The sequence below is a fragment of the Natrix helvetica genome (assembly GCF_964273705.1).
Source record: "Natrix helvetica genome assembly, chromosome: 4".
Taxonomy (NCBI): Eukaryota; Metazoa; Chordata; class Lepidosauria; order Squamata; family Natricidae; genus Natrix; species Natrix helvetica.
Window position 1 is genome coordinate 24434625 of NC_138550.1, and position 18660 is coordinate 24453284.

Consider the following 18660-nt stretch of genomic DNA (forward strand, 5'->3'; position numbering starts at 1 on the left):
ATGTGCCTAAAAATTATTCTGAAAGGAATTGCTTTTTTTGGGGGGGGGTTAGGGGTGGTTGGGGTCAAAGCTTCCCAGGAACATTTCTACCCAGACTAGAAAAAAAGTTAGAAAAAAGGAGAAGCATCTTCTAAATGACCACCGAGTGGTACATTTTCTAAAGCAGAACACCAGCGACTTTTGAATTCTTAAGTAGTTACTGACTTCAAAAATGATAATTGGTTTTCTACGCAATGCCAACCACGGTCACTCATTCTCAGTATTAGATCTTGCAATTGTAGTCAGTCAGTTACTTACTTTATTTAGCTCATAAGAGTGACTGTCTTTTTAAGGTTTCTAAATTGTTAGCAAGTTAATATATATAAAAACATGAACATAAATACCACCTCCCACCCCCGAACACCATAAAATCTTCCTTTGTACAGTGGCCATCAAACTTTGGCTAAAATCCTAACTTACAGTCAACATACTAATAAGTCCGATTGAAGACATGAAGTAGTATGGATGTTCTTTGACTGTATTTTGCTCTCTTTTGCATATAAAACCCCCCAACTCTACTGACAAAAACTGCTTCTCATTCACAGAGATGGCCAAAGGCATAGTCATCCTAGGCAGCTGCTTGTAGCACATTATTTAATGCCAGTGAAGCAATTTGCAACCTGCCTTTGATCAATGACTAGTCAATTATGTTGTGGTTGTGTGCAGTATTGGCATATTGAGCAACTTTGTCAGGGATACCAGGTACAGCTCTAAAAGCAGGGGCCTAAACTTGACCATTAACATTGTGCACTTCCACTTACTCCATGCTCACAGAATTTTGTCTCAGTTTATGGCCAACTCACTGGGTTCAGTATTTCTGCTTTTCTTAATTGCCATCTGGACACTGGTACCCAAATATGTATTTAGTAGTAGCATTGAATGGGGTATTCCGGTTGCTCAAATGTAGACTTGGCTTCCTAAAGTGTAGACCAGGTAGTAATATATTTTGAGATGGTTCTTGATCTCAATGAAAGTATGAAAAGTATGCAGCCAATACCCCTTATTGTCTTTGATGTGTTAGAAGGTGAGTTCTAGCATGTTGTCAAATATGTTAGACTAGACTGTGAAAGCATTGACCCTAGCACTTGAATGCTTGTGGAGCATAAATTGTCTAAGTCAGCCTTCCCTAAATGCCTCCAGATATATTGGACAGCAAGATCACATAGCTCTTAACCTACTTTTGGGGGAATTAAGGGATTTGTAGCCCAGAAATCTTACTAATGCTGCGTTGGGCAAGCAAGGCTGACTTAAGCAAATGTAGATCTTGTTATTTGATGTCCATGTGGCACTTTGATTCTCAAGTAGTGACTGTGGCTTAGTGTATATTTTGTGCAGCCCTGGATTGGTCCATCAATTTAAGAACTGTTGAAAGGGCCACACTACGTGAGAAAGCAGGAATAAGTATAGTGAAAAACACGCCGTGACAAATACTTTGCTGAAATTTGCATAAACACTTAGTCCAGAAAGTCTGCTTAATGTTTGGGAATTGCTGGTAAAGCCTAAATTTCAACTCAAGAGCTAGCCAGCATTGTCTGACGATGACCACAGATTTGGGGCCTAATTCCATTGTGTACAAAGTAACAAGATTGATTTTTATCCCCCTTAGGACTTTATTTTTTGTAGCTGCCTTGCATGTTACTATGATATTAAGAACATCTTCTTAGAGTAGCTCATGTCATGTTTGTAGGTAACACAAACTGCAGAATTAGATTTTGCATACGGGCAAAATGAACTGAGAACAGGAAAGTAGAGACAATGACTTACTAATGCAATTTTATCCACTTTTTATACTTCAATGCCTGAAGACAGAGAATGCCACAGTACGCTTGTCCACTTGTTATGTTATCATTGTGAACAGTGTTGGCTCATCTAATCCATGTTATCATGATGATGATCTATTTTGTTCTTCTATTGCCCTATAAGTTATGTATCACTCTTTGCTTACAGGCTAAGGAGCTAAGTCATTGACAGATGAGTGATTTGTCCATTGGCATCTCTGTTAAAGTTGTTTCTCCCCCCCCCCCCAAAAAAAACACACAATAATGCTTCGAGCTATGATGGGAATGTCAGCTGATGGTGGTCAGAGTCAACCTACAGAAGCTCAACCCTGCCCATTATTTCTATGCAAATGGCAGACTAGAAGATAGTAATCACCTATGTATGCTCTACTGATTATTTTCTGCATCCTTAACAACACGGGCAACTTTTTTCTTTCTGCGTCATAATTGCTTTTAATCTCAGGCAGAAAACTATCATTTGCATGATGTTACATTGCTAAGCAATACCAAAACACAGAAGGCCCAATTCACAACTGCCACTGTGCCACCGTCGCAAACCACTTGTGAAACATGTTAAACTCACTTTTCAGGTGGCACGAAGGATGGTAACCGAAGGCAACCATCTCAATGGAAGTGCCATATTGCTTTGGCTCACCCAATGTAACATGCTTGATGACTTCCTATGGGACCAGCTTCCTTGCAACTTATAAAACTAATGAAGATACGCAATGGGGATAATCCAACAGCCCAACAATACTAGAGTTCTGCACAAAGTTAAAAGAAACTTGTTTTGTGCAGCTTCCATCTCACAACATTTATAGCACGGAGCAGGGTGAATTATGTTCTTCGTAGTTCTTGTGGGCATTTAAATCTCAATGCCAGGTGTGTATCCCTTTTCCTAATTAGGTTCAAACCAATCATCTTGTATGAAAGGAAGTACAAGAATTAGCTTGGAAAAGTGATTCCTAACTTTGACTCCTGCTCCTATCATTTCAAACTCAGTGCTGGACAAAATTCCTCCCAAACGTACAAGGGCAAAGGAGGCTGCAAAGATCAAACGATTCTTTTGAATCTTATATTCTAGTAATTGCAGTATTGGAAAGAAAAATGAGAGAACTTTGCCCAACGAATAAGTGGTGCTCCTGGAAAGATTGGGAAGTAAGAAAACAGTCTTGACAGAACTCTTCCAAAGAATAGCTGCAGGATATTATACTATATTGTACTGATATGTTAGGTAAATCTCCCCTCCCCAAATAATTTATTTTTAAACTAGAAGCCTTGCCCTAGATTAAGAATGTTTTAACGTAAGCTTATGAAAAACATTGGAGATGGTTTCACAATTAGAAACGTGTAGGTTTGGTAAATATACTGTACTATTTGAAGATCCAGGTGGAAATAGGTGAGGAACAAGCTGTGTGTGCATACCCTCCTACTACATTTAAGACAATAGAGCAGTGATGGCTAACCTTTTTGTTGTCGCATACTATTTTGGGCCTAGTAGGCCTCCCTGCAGCCTCCTAGGACCAAAAACAAGCCATGCATCTCCTGCATGTGCCCTGCCCCCCGTGCATGCATGGCAGAGACCCGAAAATCAGCTGGGCAGAGGGAGGTGTGCGCATGCGCAGTGGAGCTGAGCTGGGGCGACGGCTCTTGTGCCTGCAAAGAGGGCTTTGCGTGCCATAGGTTCGCCGTCACAGCACTTAGGGGTGGGTTCCGGCAGCCACTTCTGCCGTTTTGCTCGCACACACTTTGTGCATGCGCACGCATGCTTGATGCTTGTGCGCGCTTTGCTGCAGATGCATGCACAGTACAATAAAAATTGTTCTGTGCATGCGCAGAACCAAAAAACAAGATAGCAGCGCCCATGACGCCGCCCGGAGAAGTGGTTTGGGGGCATAGCATTGCAGGCCTGGGCTGTTGCTGGTTCCAGTGACCCAGGTCCCCAAACCACTAACGGTTCGTCTGAACCGGTCCAAACCAGTAGGAACCCACCCCTGACATCAGTAGAGTAAAACAGTTGCCCTGAAAAGTTAACAGATGGCCTTTGACATGACTTGCTGGCAGATGGTTTAGGGAACAACGCAACGCTGGAAGCATAGCACACTTGCCATTCTTTCCACCAAACTCTTTTATCTTACCTCGAAACCAAGAACGCAATCTCATTTCCACTGTAATCCTTCTTTTAGGGACAAGTGTGGCAATGCGGTACTGCAGTACGTATCTCTGAGCTTCAAACAAGATGTGTCAGTTACAAAAAATTATGAGTTGTGTTTCCCTGTATCCACTATTTGTCTTTCCTGGAAATCATCAAACTTCATTCTGGCCGCCAAACAATCCCAGGAAAAGCAATCTTCCATCGATTGCCTAAAAGTTCTTCAAAGTAATTCATGAAGAAAATAAACAGGTACAAAAGTAGAGTGAAGCGATGACCTTAGAAAGAACTTTGGAGAGATAGCTATAAAGTCATACTTATCATCAATAAATCAGCCAGAAATGAACCCAAAGATATATTTTGGATTAAAGAACCCAAATCAGGTATTTTAGGGCCTGCGCTAATTGCATTTATGTCCCATGGACATATGGTAGACCTTCATGTAAAGGTTCTCCTGCCCATCCACCACCCCACCATTGTCATAGGGGTTTTGTGGTCACATAATATACATGGCTGTTTGAATTAGAAGAAAACGTTTGTATTATTTCCGTTACTGTGTAAAGGTGTGTGTAATATATTCATGGTAATAAATAACATGCTCCAGCATTACACTATGGTGTTCCTTCTGCATTTCTTTCTATAGCTTCACAACATCTACCAAAAGTCTGCAATGACTTTATAAAAATCAATCATCTAATGCTGGTGAATAAAGAAAACCCTAAAGCGATTGCAACACTGCAACTTTTATTTTATTTTTTTATGAAAGCTAACTGGGTTGAAAACTCACATGCTTGCTGTCTTTTTGAAAACATGATTAGCACGAGAGCCCTATGTATAAATCAAGATATATCATGAGCTGGCCTAAAGAGAAGTATTTAGTCTGCAGTGCCATCCCAGTACTCCTCTCGTTCCAATAATTCCTCACTGATCAGAAATGCTACGTATTTGCTTTCTAGTTGACTATAATGCAGATTACCAGTGGCAGATTGCAAATACAACTGAAAATCATTTTGAAATATGCTATGCAGCAGTTGCCAACAAGGGTGATGTGTATGCATTTCCTTTCTTCTTTCCTATAACACATTTTATGTTTGCTGCATTGCCTCAACGGTGCTCTATATTTTGCGGTGCGCTTACCATTGACGGCTGCTATTTTGGGATTTTGACATTGTGTTCCAAAGGACATGACATTGCATTGAGCTCAATAGAGGAAGTCCCTCTTTCCTACTGTGCTATTTTCCCAGGGGAGGTGTATACTTTCTTCTTTAGTTGAGGCAAAAGCAAATGGTAAGAAGGGCTAGACTCTGCCACCCATTCTCTCCCCGTCTTCCAATCTTTTCTTGAGTTGCTGCAGGAGGACTGCTTACTTTCTCCAGATAAATCTGTTGGAGATAGCATTTGAAATCAAGACAACGATAATCTGTCTTTCTCCACAAAAGACACTGGGGGGAGGGTGGCAGATGTGGGTTGCTGCCGGTTCGGCTAAACCGGTAGTGGAATTCAGGCCTGGGTCGTAGAACCGGCAGCAATCCAGGTCTGCCAATCCCCATGAACCGGTTCCCTCGCTGCTGCTTGGCTGCCGCCATTTTGGGTTTTAGTGACTGCATGTGCACAGTTCACTGTCAATTGGTCTGCGCATACGCGAAGAACAATTGACATTGAACAGCGCACCCAAGCGAACCGGCAGTAATGCCCGCAGCCCACCCCTGGAGGGTGGGGTAGGAATAGAAAAATGAGATCGAGGGCACATCCCATGCTGCGAAATGTATGTTAATTAAATGGTTGAAAAAATGATATTAAGGCCACAGCTGTCTTCAGCAGGAGAGCTATTTAGAAATTGAAAACAAAAGGGCAAAATTCAGAAGTTGGAACAGCAATTACACACAATTTATTTGTTTAAACAGAAACATTTATTAGAACAGGCAAGACAAAATTAACATTATTTAAATTTCAAGGAACAAACTAATGCTGTTTTACGTATTTACAAATTGATCTCTCAAGTAAAAAAAAAAAACCTCACTCTCCAAAGGGAGACATTTACAGCATTCCTCAACAGAGGTTTGTTATTGAAGCAGAGGCCTTGCTCTAATTGAAGTTTCACATATAAAGTAAAAAACAAAGCTTTGTATTTGAAGGAAGGAAGGGAGAAGCCAAAATCCAAACAAACCCAGAAGCTCCAGTGAAGAGGCAGAAGCATCCGACAGGACCAAGGTTTAAGGAACTGTATCTTGAACCCATTATATTTTCTGAGAAAATCATTAGAAAAATAGAAGAAAAACCTATATACATTTTACTCAGTAAAAATATGAACAAATTATTTCATGGCTTCTTGATTATCAAAAGGTGGGTATTCCCAAAGAAACCATCATATTCTCCCAACAGATTGTAACATACAACTCCAAAGAGTGCCACACTGATTCTTTGTACTCGCCGGGAGCAGAAGTACATTGAAAGGCACAACAGAAATGAGAGGAACCCAGTCATTTCATCACTCACCACCCTTCCAGCGTTTGCAAAACAAAGCATGAGTGTGATCTGGTTAAGATCCCTCACCATCTAGAAAACTTAATAAACTTGGTAGGATTTTTCTTAGGATAGATGCCAAGAAGAATGAGAAAATATACCCTGAGGAATTCTAGGTTTGAATGTTGTTGTTGATTTTAACACAAAAAACCAGACACAGTTTTCATAAGGTTTGGCCTCTGCTTCAGAAATAAGGAGCATTACAGGATGTAATTATGCCTTATCATGAGTCTCTGTAACAATCAGAATTGTGTGAAACATTTGGAAGAGGTGATTTACATTACTATTGCAGAGAGAGGGAGGGGGGAGGGAGGCAGGGGTGGGTTCCTGAACCAGTTAGTACTGGTTCGCTGCACACACACTGGCCACGCATTGCTTGCGCATGCGACTAAAAACTGCTCTGCGCATGCACAGAATCATGCCGGCAACAGCAGAAGACACCGGAGAAATGCTGCTGGTTCTGCAACCTAGGCCTGAATTCTGCTACAGTTCGCCCGAACTGGCAGCAACCCACCTGGAGGGAGGGAGGGAGGGAGGGAGGGAGGGAGGGAGGGAGGAGAGGAGAGGAGCTCTTCAAGGCTACCAGCTGGTTATCTGTACATGGATATACATTCACAGCTTTCAGATGGTCCTTCTGTGTCATCTCTACACAAATGCAGATGAGCAGAGACATCTTTCAAAACACTCACACAAGCCTTACGAAGGCTATGGCTGTGTTAATACTTTAAAAGAAAGGTTGCCTGCAAATCACCTCCCTCAAATGCCTTGCACAAACGTATTACCCAATATTAACCAGTTTCGCAATGAGGAACGATCTACTATGAACTTATTATCAGAGAGTTAAAACATGCTTTCCCAAGCTGGTGCCCACTGGCCGTATTGTTTTAGTCCAATCCATATAAAGGGCAGCAGACCGTGGAACACTGCAATAAGAAGTTGGCAGGGAGGGGGGGGGGAAACCTACTCATTATATTTCCATGTTAAGTTTTTCTAAAGCTCTCACACTTCCTTCAATATCACAAGAAGGCACCAATGATATAATTTCAGTAGTGTATAAAATTTAAATGTGTAGCACTATCCTATGTACAATTTCTCAGAAGCAAAGTTTACTCTTTTCAATAGTGCATTGAACATTCTTTCTTAAGAGGGCGTTTTTAGGACCGTAAGTCTCAACCAAGTAAAATGTTCTAATTACAGTGAAGATAAACATCAATGGAACTTTACCGTATTCCCTTCCTCTCTGGGGGAAAAATAAACCCTCTATAACATGCATATTTAACCCTACAACAGTCCAAGCTGCATGCATGAATTTGGAATTCAAACTTAGAATTCAAATTTAGAACCCCCAACATAGTATCTGTACAACACATGTCTGAATTTTGGTAAATGCAGAAGAGGTCCTTCACATAGGTTGAAAACTCGCTTTGTACAACTTAAGTAAGATTGTTTCATTTTGTTACCCTGTAAATACACCACGTAGTAAAATAAGAGATACATACTGAAAGGCAACAGATTGCAATCAGCAATTATTTGAGACAGCATCATATATATAAAGCACTTTGACCTTGCCAAATATGGCATTCATCCAGGAAAGCAGGCTTCAGTACACACATCCCTTATTGGAAATCTAGCACATGTGGGTGATAGAGAACAAACAGTTCCTTCCACAACCAATTGCTCATGTTGTGCAGGCTCTGTATGTGTGTGTGTGCAGATATGTGTGAATGTATCAGAAAGTGACAAAAGGTGAGGATGAGCTGTTTAACAGGAAAGTCAGTCACATACATAATCTTTTCTCTCCTCTACTCCCAATAAAATAATGGGCTTACAAAGTTTCACATACACATTCAAGCTGTGGCATATAAAGGATGTTTAACCAGCCTGCAGTACTGTTAAAACAATGAAGGTAATATGGAAACTGGTCCTACCAAAGTGAGTGATAATACAAATTCTGTTAATGCTTATATCTGAACTTGGCTTCTGCTTAAGCACCCTTGAAAGCATATTGATTCTACATTTAAGGAAAGCCACTTATAGTCTGCTTCCTCCTGTTGATAATTATCCATTCACAAACTGGTAAAAACATATTTAATAAAGTATTTCTTTTTTTAAAAAAATGGCTTAATAAAAGGAATTAAATATCCTCACCTTATCAGACTATTCTACAATCCAGTGTTTGTACACAATTCCATTAAGTACACGAGGATTAATAGAATTGATGAACATAAAAATAGAAACCTGAAAATTGTTGTTGCAAGTTTTTACTGACTCGGTTTAAAGTTTTACTACTTGCTGAACACTGGTGAGACATCTCTTATTTATCAACGCACTGAGTAAAAGTAGATATGGAGATGAAAAGGTGACAATAAAACATGAAAGGCAGAAATAATGTACAAAATATACAAATTTAAATAAAATATTTTGAAGACAATTGTAACATTTAACAATTAAAAATATTAACAAAATAGATTGCATTTTTGTTCACAATAACTTGCAAATCCACGGAAATAGTATATTTATACAAACAGCATTGTAAGAGAATAGCCATGCGAGTCTATAGCAGCAGGGGGGGAAAGTCTGGCAGCACTTTTTCTAACACATTTGAAAGCTTCTACCTTTTCATAAAATTGGTTAATTGAAAAAGGTGCTACCAGATTACTGATAACTGCCATTGGTTTTGGAAGGAACTGATGAGCAATTTGTTGCTCTTGAAAAGCTGGAGTTGTAACTGGAATTAATTTGGAGATTAATGTGCATAAATCTGACTCAGTAAAACTGATTTTTATGATAATGGTTTGATCAGGTAGAAATCGTCAATGTTGTTTTATGTTGTATGTGTTTCTTCCCCCCACCCCACCCCATGCATTAAGGAAGCAACACTTATTCCCAATTAGATCTCCTCCAGGTATGGAGAATTAAAAACTTCAGACTACTATGCCAGTTTTGAAACACGTAGTTCAAGTACATTTGAAGGGTATCTGGTTATTGAAAATCACTTTTTTTTTTTTTACTTCTGCACACAGTTTGCAAATTTGGCTTTAGGCTAATAAAAGCCTATGAAGATTTTAAAACAGGAAATTCCTGAAAGTAGTAGTGACTTCCATAGATTCAAAACCACAATTATTGATAAGCCCTTCCTTTAAGAAGTTTTCCCTTAAGAGAAACTGTACATTTTCTTTGAGGGAGCTGTATGTTTTGAGAAACACTATGGAACAGGATTTTATACAAAGCATCGAGCAGCTATACAAAATAATCCTAATATTAAAATAATAAGTTACTCATATATTTACAAAGATGAGCTCAAATAAATGGCAGTCTTATTCTTCACTCTAGCAAACTTACAGCAGCAGCATTTAGGTTTTCTCCATTAGACCTCAAGCTTTTGCATATTTCTCCATTGAGATTTCAGAACCAGGAGCAAGGGGGCTCCCTGTTTGGGGCACTTTATATTTACTGGTCCAGGGTTGTTCCTTGCTCCCTGTCTTAGTCTCTGAATACCACCATGAACTATAAACATCTCCATAGAGACAAAAGCAGCTAGACATAATGAGAATATCCCACAAGAAGTTCTTGGCAAGTCTTTCTCCCAGAAAACTTTTTTCCCCAGGCCTAACATCTCCTGTTGTTGAATCTCAAGTGAGAAGAAAAGCAAAACTCATTCAAGTCTTGAATATGTATCAACCTTACTCAGAACGATGTCTCGCATCCTGGTGTCATTTGGATGTAGCTGACTTCAGCTCCCCAAATTCCCTACACTATGGGAATTATGACAGTTGAAGGTGAGACTTGAGCGCCGTTATCCCAGGAGACTGCTCTCGTTAATCCGTGATTTTTTTTCCACTAGTGATGTATGTGTGAAAAACCTTTTTAAAGATTCCTTCACGTGTGACAGAATTTCCTTCCAAAATCATTTCCTTAAATGCCACATCAGAAAAGGAAAAGCTTTTTACTGGATGCATGTATCTATCATACATGTATCTATCATACACGAAACATGATATCCAGTGTTTTAAGGCTTTTTCTAATACTATTTTCCCTAGTACAGGTAGCCTTAACTTGCAACCATTCATTTAATGACTGTTCAAATTCAGGGCACTGAAGAAAAGTAATTTATGACTTGTCCTCGAGTTTACAACTGTTGCCCAGTCATGTTCTGATGATTTGAGCGTTTGAAGACAGTTGCAGCGTTCTGTGGTCACATGGTCACAATTTCCAACCTTCCCAACCAGCTTCCGACAAGTGAAGTCAATAGGGGCAGATGGATTTTCTTATGACTGCATAATTCATTTAACAACCAGGTAAAAATGGTCATGAAATCTTGATCCAGTCACATGCTGACTTTTTAAATGATCGCATCTGTTGGTGGCTGAAATTCTAGTCCCAATTGTGGTCATTAACTCAAGGTCTACCAATAAGTTTAAAAAAGAATTGGACTAAACACTGCAATTCAACCACACTAAATTATATTGTACAGATTTACTGTCCTTTGGAAATGCAATTGCCAAATTGAGAATCACATTCTTCAGGCTGCTTTCAGTTTTATCAACTGCCCACACACAGTATGGATTTATCTACTTAAGAAGAACAAAAGGGGGGAAAAATAAGTCACTTCCAAAAATTACTTAGGGACCCTTCTCAAATTAAATTTTAATGACTAAATAATTTGACTTTTATAGAAAATTTGATAGCATCTTTCTAGGCCATTTTCAAAGACAGTGATGCATTAAGGCAGGCATGTTCAACCTGTGGCCTGCAGCCTGCATGTTGCCCTGGACAGCTAGGAATGCGACAAGATCACAAGATCATAAACTTTTAATATTTGTATATACTAACTATATAATATATTTGATATGCAGCCCAAGGCAAATCATCTTCACTCATTACGGCCCTGGCAAGTCAAAAGGTTGGATGTCCATGTAATAGGGTGTCATTTAATAATAAGTAAAAGCTTGGAATCAGCATGGATGATATGAAATGTGACCATGCAGAAGACAAAAGGACTTTTGTCATGTATGAAACAATCCACATAGGTTGATTCAGCTAAGAATGAAGAGTTTGAAACAAGCTCCATCTCACTCCTCACAGACTCTAAAACAAGGATTCATATGACCTGATGGGGATTCCATCCAGAAGAACCCAAAAACAAAGTTCTAGGTATTTTCAAGTCACATATAAATTTTCATCTGAAAGGAACATTTTCTAGCCAGCCTTGAGGGCTTCCCAAATCACCTTGAGCAGCCTGGCCAATTTACTTGAGGAAGGCCTGGCCGGTTCAAACTAAATTGTGCATTTCTCAATTGTTCAACGCTGAAGCCCTTTAAAAAGAACACCCTCATCATTGTAATTGTAGCCTTCACAGACTTTTGTGATGGCAAAAGGAAGTTGCTGAAGTATCAAATACAATAAACTGCCTTATTATTGGTCCAGTTGGGTCAACACTGTCCGCAGAAGCTCCTTTCTAACCTTCCGGACAGGTAGATGTAACCACTAAAACGCTCAGCAATCACCATGGTGGTGGGAAAAGCTCAAGTCAAAACCTCGACTCAAACACTAGGGTGCAACCTGGACAAAACATAGGGAGCGCCATAAATAAATACCCCCCCTTCTAAATTTCCTCACACAAAATAAGCATAGTCTCTCTACAAAATTAGTTCCCTTTCTTCTAAGTGCTATTCTTTTCCACATAGCTTGGCCAAATACAACACATCAAGGGGCTAGACATAAACACCACGAACAAGTAATAATAAATTCAAGCCTCTGAGGTTTAACAGTGTAAAAGAAAAAAGTACAAGTATCATCTACACTATTTACTAGAATATCAAAACAGCAAGCATCAATATTATTTGACCGGTGTACAGACTTTTAACCCTCCCTTTGGAAAAACCACATTATTAGAAGGAGGTGATTCTCCCTCTGCATAGATGCTTTTATGATTTCCCCTGTCCCATCCGGGGCGAACAGAGGAAAGAACACAGTTTGGATTTTAAATCTTGATGGCCTATTTGAAAATATCAGCCCTAACAGGATAAGGTGAGAACCTTATATTCTACAGTCCCAAATATCCCCCAGGGAAAACCTAATGTTGGCTCCTAGTCTGTATCAGAAAAGCTGCGTTTGTCACACCTCCCCTTCAATAAAATATTAATTTTAAATATATTATTTCAAACATAACAGTAAAGACAATGCTGGAGTTTGACCCATGAACCCTGTGTTCAATTTCATCTTTGAGGGGTCCTTGGTGCTCTCTGAGCTTGCTTGTTCCCTTGCGGGAGTTTCATTACACAAACTAAGTAACATAGACTAGACCAGCATTGGTGATGTTACCTAGTTTGGGTAAGGAAAGAAAAGAAAACAAGCAAGCTCAGAGAGCACCAAGGACCCCTCGTGTCAACCCTGAGCTACAAATATTCTCCTTTATTAATTCCATCTTTATGACAGGAAACTGTTGTCTTTTCTCAGCCACAGGGCGTATCAGTGATTTAACCGCACAATATTATGTTAAAATACAAGCATGGCGAAGGCTGCCTTTGACCGGGACTGTCTGAGCTGAAATGTGAATAACATCCCAAGCGAGCAATTGTCCTTGATTTGGCAGAGCTGCATACTTGAAAGTCATACTTTCTACACAGCAGTTCTATCATAAGCAACAGACTCTGCTTCATGGCTACACAGCTGCGTGAAGCAGAGGAGAGGAATTCAGCTAGCAGGTTGTACAGAAGCCTCCGAGGGCTGCAGGAAGCCTGGTTTGTCCACCTTTTGCTGTAACATTGGATGCTCAAACTCAGGCATCACCCCTCTTTAAATATATAAAGTTTAACACAATGTTTAAATAGCACCACTCCTTTTTTTTTTCCATTCCAGTCTTGGGAAGTGGGTAGAGTTTATAAACATGTAAGAGTGTTTATGTATGGTTTGGTTTGGGTTTGCTTACGTTTAGTTCTGGTGATTTTGGAGAAATGTTATAAAGTGTGCTCCAATCCAGTAGCCAGGAGTTAATTCGCAATCTTATTCCCACAGTAACGTTGGAAGTAAATTGGGACCCTGAAAGGCAATTTCTATTCAAAGGGTAAAGAAGAGAAATAGCTGTCAGCACGAAGTAACAGTGTTGTTGAGAGAGCATTAGAGTCTAGGTATTTGTCTTCCTTGTGATCCCTCCCAGCTGCATCCCCATTTTAAAGGGGACATGAGAGCCCGCCTGATATTCTACCAAAAAAAAAAAAGGTCTTTCAGAATTTGGGAGAGAAAAGTATCCTGCTGTGCAGTAATAGTGATCTCAATAACCACCCGAGCAAGAAGGCCGTCATTTACAAGTATCCATATTGTTATCCGTACTTCTTTCTTGATCCGTTGGTGCTGAATAAGATGCCTCTACACTGTGCCATATGCCATAACCAAAATATATCGCCAGGCCTGAAGAAAAGAGGAAAGTGGAGTAGCATTAGGTAACATGTGAGGCAGCACACAAGATGTATCAGTTTAGGAATCTCTAGCTATAAGGAATAGAATACAAAATGAGATGATGCTCTTGTGCAGGAATACCAAACTCAGGGTGCTTAGATCTGGAAATAGCAAAGGACCAGCCTGCGGTGCCTCTCCTAGCAAAAATATGGTGTGGGGGGCCCACAAAAGGCCCTCTGCGCCCTGTTCTCGGCCTGGACAGTCTCCTGCAGCACCCTGCTGGCCAAAGCAGGGGGCAGGGGGGCTGGGCACAGTCCCCGTGCACCCCGTTTTGCCGGCAGGGTGCTGCAGAAGGCCTCCGTCCTGTCTGCCATCCGTCCCATCTCTCCACCCCCGCTGGCCCACACAGGACAACTACAATGCTGATCCGGTCCTCAAAGAAATCCAGTTTGACACCCCTGGTCTTGTGGAACATCCAAGGACTTGAGTATATACTTCTAAAGTACAGGGCAGTATGGTCGAGGGGGGCTGGTGAGTTTTTCTAGTGACTAGTCTATCTCTGAATTGAGAAACAAGTCAGAGATATTTTGCAGAGGGCTTTCTACCAAAAAATAGGGAACTGTATTTTGATTCTGCATAGATCAGATCTTGCCATGTTTCTCACTTGCTTTCAATACTTACAAGCTTAATTGCCATAACATACCTTGCATGGGCCTATTCCTGGAGATGATTTAAAAGATTTAATCAAAGTAATTAAAGCCTACTCCCAAGTCCTAATGCGTGTGAATCTGTGTTTGTTTTGTTTTAGACAAAACCTACAACATAGTCAATGGTTTCATACCAGCTGCTTGGGTTGACATGCTTATTAAAATGTTTGATTTTAATCTTTTTTTAATGCCTGAGACTCTCATACCATATTAAAGATAACTCAGTTGTAGCTTTAAGGCTTCTGACCACAAGAGTAAAGAATCTGAATTCCACTTCAACCTTCAAAACGGTCTTGTATTCACTAATCTGCCTATAGGAATGAGAATGCCATCATATCACACGGTTGAAATTTACCTATGACCATCCAGATGGCAAATCGTATCCAGGTGCCCCAATCCAGCTGCATCATGAGATAAACATTCACAAAGATGCTCAGAATTGGAAGGACAGGGAGAAAAGGGACCTACAAAACAAAGGCAAAATTGTGGGTTACATTTAGGAATATGGGATATGCCAGTTCACATATCTATCTTCTCCTGAGATCAATAATTTGATTCTATTTGTAAGGAATTGTTTTCTCACGTAAGTATTAGCAAGCATATAATATTGTGAATGTACACAAGGCAGCAAATTCCTGCAGGTTACTCTAAGCAGAGCTCTAATTGGATAAGTCAATAAGATGCTGCAAGAATTCTCTGGAGCAAGAAACTATTGACAATACGTTTTAAAATATGTCATGCTTACTGGCTTTCATCTAGGTTAGGGATGTCAAAGTTGCATCGTCACGGTGTCATCGCATGATGTATCGTGACTTTTCCCCCCTTCGCTAAACCAGGCGTGGGTATGGCCAGCCTGCAGGCCGCAAGTTTGACCACCCTGATCTAGGTGTTTTAAATTATAGTCAGATAAACATTGGAGATGCAATTATCCAAATGTAGATTTGTCCATACACACAAGTTTTAGACACATATTTTTTTAAAAAATTAAATCCTTTCTATTCTACACAGTATGATCACATTTCAGAGATGGTGCTTTAGGGATATTCTTGATAGTGGTTCAATGTGGCAAAACAAGGAGGTACCTAGACAAATTGTATGGAAACAACAGAAACTTTCCTTTATTATCATACAATGACGTGAGTAAGGATCTTCCTCGGTAGATTTAGTATGAAAGCATATTTTGTTAGGATTGAAAATCTGTTATGGTAATATGACAAAGAGTTTCTGTGAGAAGGTTGACTTTAAAATTGTTAGTGAATGTTATCCTGTTTCATGTACATTTTCTGATATTTATGTGTAGTAATACCCTGTTTCCCTGAAAATAAGACCTCCCCAGATAATAAGCCCAATTGGGCTTTTGAGTGCATGCGCTAAAATAAGTCCTCCCTGAAAATATTGCAACACAGCAGCAGCCATGAGGTGACCATGCTTGCCACCTCCCACACCTCAAAAATAATAAGACTTCCCCAAAAATAAGGCCAAGCACTTATTTTGGGGTCAAAAGAAATAAGACCCTGTTTTATTTTTGGAGAAACAGAAGCTGGTCCTACCACATTCCTTTCAATGTCTACTGTATTCACCACTGTGTGCCTACTTATACTCTTGTAATCCCTTGATCTCCAATGAATATAAATACAAACACTACTTCCTTTCTTGCTAATTATCCCAGGGTTGGAATAAGCATTTGAAAGGGTAGGGGGAGTGGGAGAAATGAAAGCACAGTCATGCTCATATGATTTCTCCCTTAGCAATCAGTTCCCTTAATGACAACTGTCAGTCCCAATTGTGGTCACTAAACGAGGGCTACCTTAACTTATATTTGCAACTCTCAATTTATTAGAATGAGTTGACACACAGAAACAGAACTATATAATGCCTATACTCCAACAAATGTTATAATACATAATTAAGGTTTGCATATCATGTAGGCATGCTGAATACAAACCCCCATTTTTATCATGAGTTTGTGCATACAATGTAGACATTTGGGGATACACACAATTTCTGCTATGCGAGGTGGGGAATGTGCACTCACGAGTTATTGCATAACTACAACCCAGCAAACCAAGTTCTCAGATTTTCATACTGAATGCTGAAAGTTGCAACATCTGAAAAGTCATCAACTGCTTACCCAACTTTAACAGTTGGCCTGCTTTCCTTCTTCTGTGTTATGTATGTACTGTATTTTTCGGACTATAAGACGCACCGATGTATAAGACGCACCAAGGTTTTGAAGAGCCAAATTTTTTAAAAAAAGTTTTTGCACTCTGCAAACCTCCCAAAAACGGGCCTGATTTTTTTTTTCAAAAAAAGGGCATGAATAGCCCTTAGGAGGCTTGTAGAGTGTTCCTGGGAGGGAGGGCAAAAATGAGGAAAAAACGACCCGTTTTTCACGAAAATGGGCCCATTTTGTGTCAAAAAAAGGACATTAGGAAGCTTATAGAGTGCTCCTGGGAGCTGGGGGGGGAGCAAAATTGAGCAAAAAATGACCCATTTTTTGCTCATTTCTGCCCTCCCCAGCCCCCAGAAACTCTCTGAAAACCTCCTACAAGCTATGCACGGTCATTTTGGTGGAGGGGCGAGGTTTCAGGAGGCAAAAAAATGCTGTATTAGTGTATAAGACGCACCCAGATTTTCAGCCTCTTTTTTGAGGGAAAAAGGTGCGTCTTATACTCCGAAAAATACGGTATATATTTACTCATTCACTTATACTCATTCACTGTTCTGTGAAAAGAATTAAGACTTCATTTCTAGAGGCCACCCTATAATGTAATCAGTTGGTTTATTGGGAAGATTTTGTTAGGAACACCAAAACAAAAACAGTATCCTTGCATGCCACCGATTATCTCCCAGTACATTCAAATAGAACAGACAAGAGGAGAAGTCTCCTTCCCACAAAAATAGCATCCAGAAAGCTGAAGGCCATGTCTGAAGGTCGCACGTTCAATCTGCGTGGGAAAGTGTCTTTTGCTATCTCCCCTCATTGCTGCTTTTCTGGCGAAAGCAGGCTGATCTCTACTAATCTCTCTTTCCAATCAGAAAGCCAGCAAGGGCTCCAGTTCTTCTTTTATGCATGCATGCTTTACACATCACTTGCCTTAAATGAGAGTTTGGTTTTGCTTTCAGGTTGCCTCCAAATGATGATCGTGAAAACAAAGCAGATGAGGAAGAGGAAAACAAGCATGCTAATGGCCCATATTGATCCACTGATCAGAACCTTCTTGGCAAGGACAGCCAAGCCACAGAAGCTGACAATAAGAAAACCTGAGAACAAGAAACATTAAGATGTTGGATGCATTGTTAAAACATGGTGGGTAGGAATATTAAAAAAAACAGCTGTAGTTAGCTAAATGAAGAATAATACGATCTGTGACATATGCAGATAGACCAGTGGTTCTCAACCTGTGGGTCGGAACCCTCTGGGGGTCGAACAACCTTTTCACAGGGGTCGCCTAAGACCACTGGAAAACACATATTCTCGATGGTCTTAGGAACCGAGACACCAATTTTATGGTTTGGGGTCACCACAACATGAGGAACTGTATTAAAGGGTCGCAGCATTGGGAAGGTTGAGAGCCACTGAGATAGACAGCCCAGGATCCATAGCTTCCAACATTCATTTCTCTGAGCCACTGTTTTGCTCATTGAATCCTGTAGAAGAGCAGTCCCCAACCTTTATGACTTAGCACCCAGGGGCCGGAGGGAGAGAACTGGCCCATGCAAGTGGTGGGCCAGCTCATGTGTATGTGTGCATGTGCCAGCCCGCCACTCGTGTGAGTTGGGATGCATGCGCGTTGCCCCACGGCTTGTGCAAGTTGATCTATCCCCATGATGACGAACCTATGGCACACGTGCCTGAAGTGGCACAGGGAGGCATGTTGCCTGGTGAGCGTGGCGTCATCCGTTGCTGTTCCGGGTTTCTGGCGTGCATGCACACACAACGATCAGCTGGCCTTTGTGCATGCAGCAGTGCCGAAAACCAGAAGGGCTGGTCTTCCATTTTCCGGCATGAGCGATGGCCAGCTGATCGGCCGTGCACATGCGCGGCAGTAACCGGAAGACT

At 40.5% G+C, this 18660-nt stretch overlaps 1 protein-coding gene across 1 annotated transcript in view; it reads right to left on the reverse strand.

The window, feature by feature from the left end:
- Positions 1-5834: 5834 nt before the first annotated feature.
- The window catches only part of SLC7A1 (solute carrier family 7 member 1), a 48666-nt gene continuing 35840 nt past the window's right edge, over positions 5835-18660 (reverse strand). The window contains exons 10-12 of the mRNA XM_081952701.1: positions 17695-17861; positions 14953-15061; positions 5835-13902 (exon numbers count right to left, since the gene is read on the reverse strand). Of these exons, the coding sequence (XP_081808827.1) occupies positions 13793-13902; positions 14953-15061; positions 17695-17861 (386 nt within the window). The 3' untranslated portion in view covers positions 5835-13792. The remainder of the gene's footprint in view (positions 13903-14952; positions 15062-17694; positions 17862-18660) is intronic.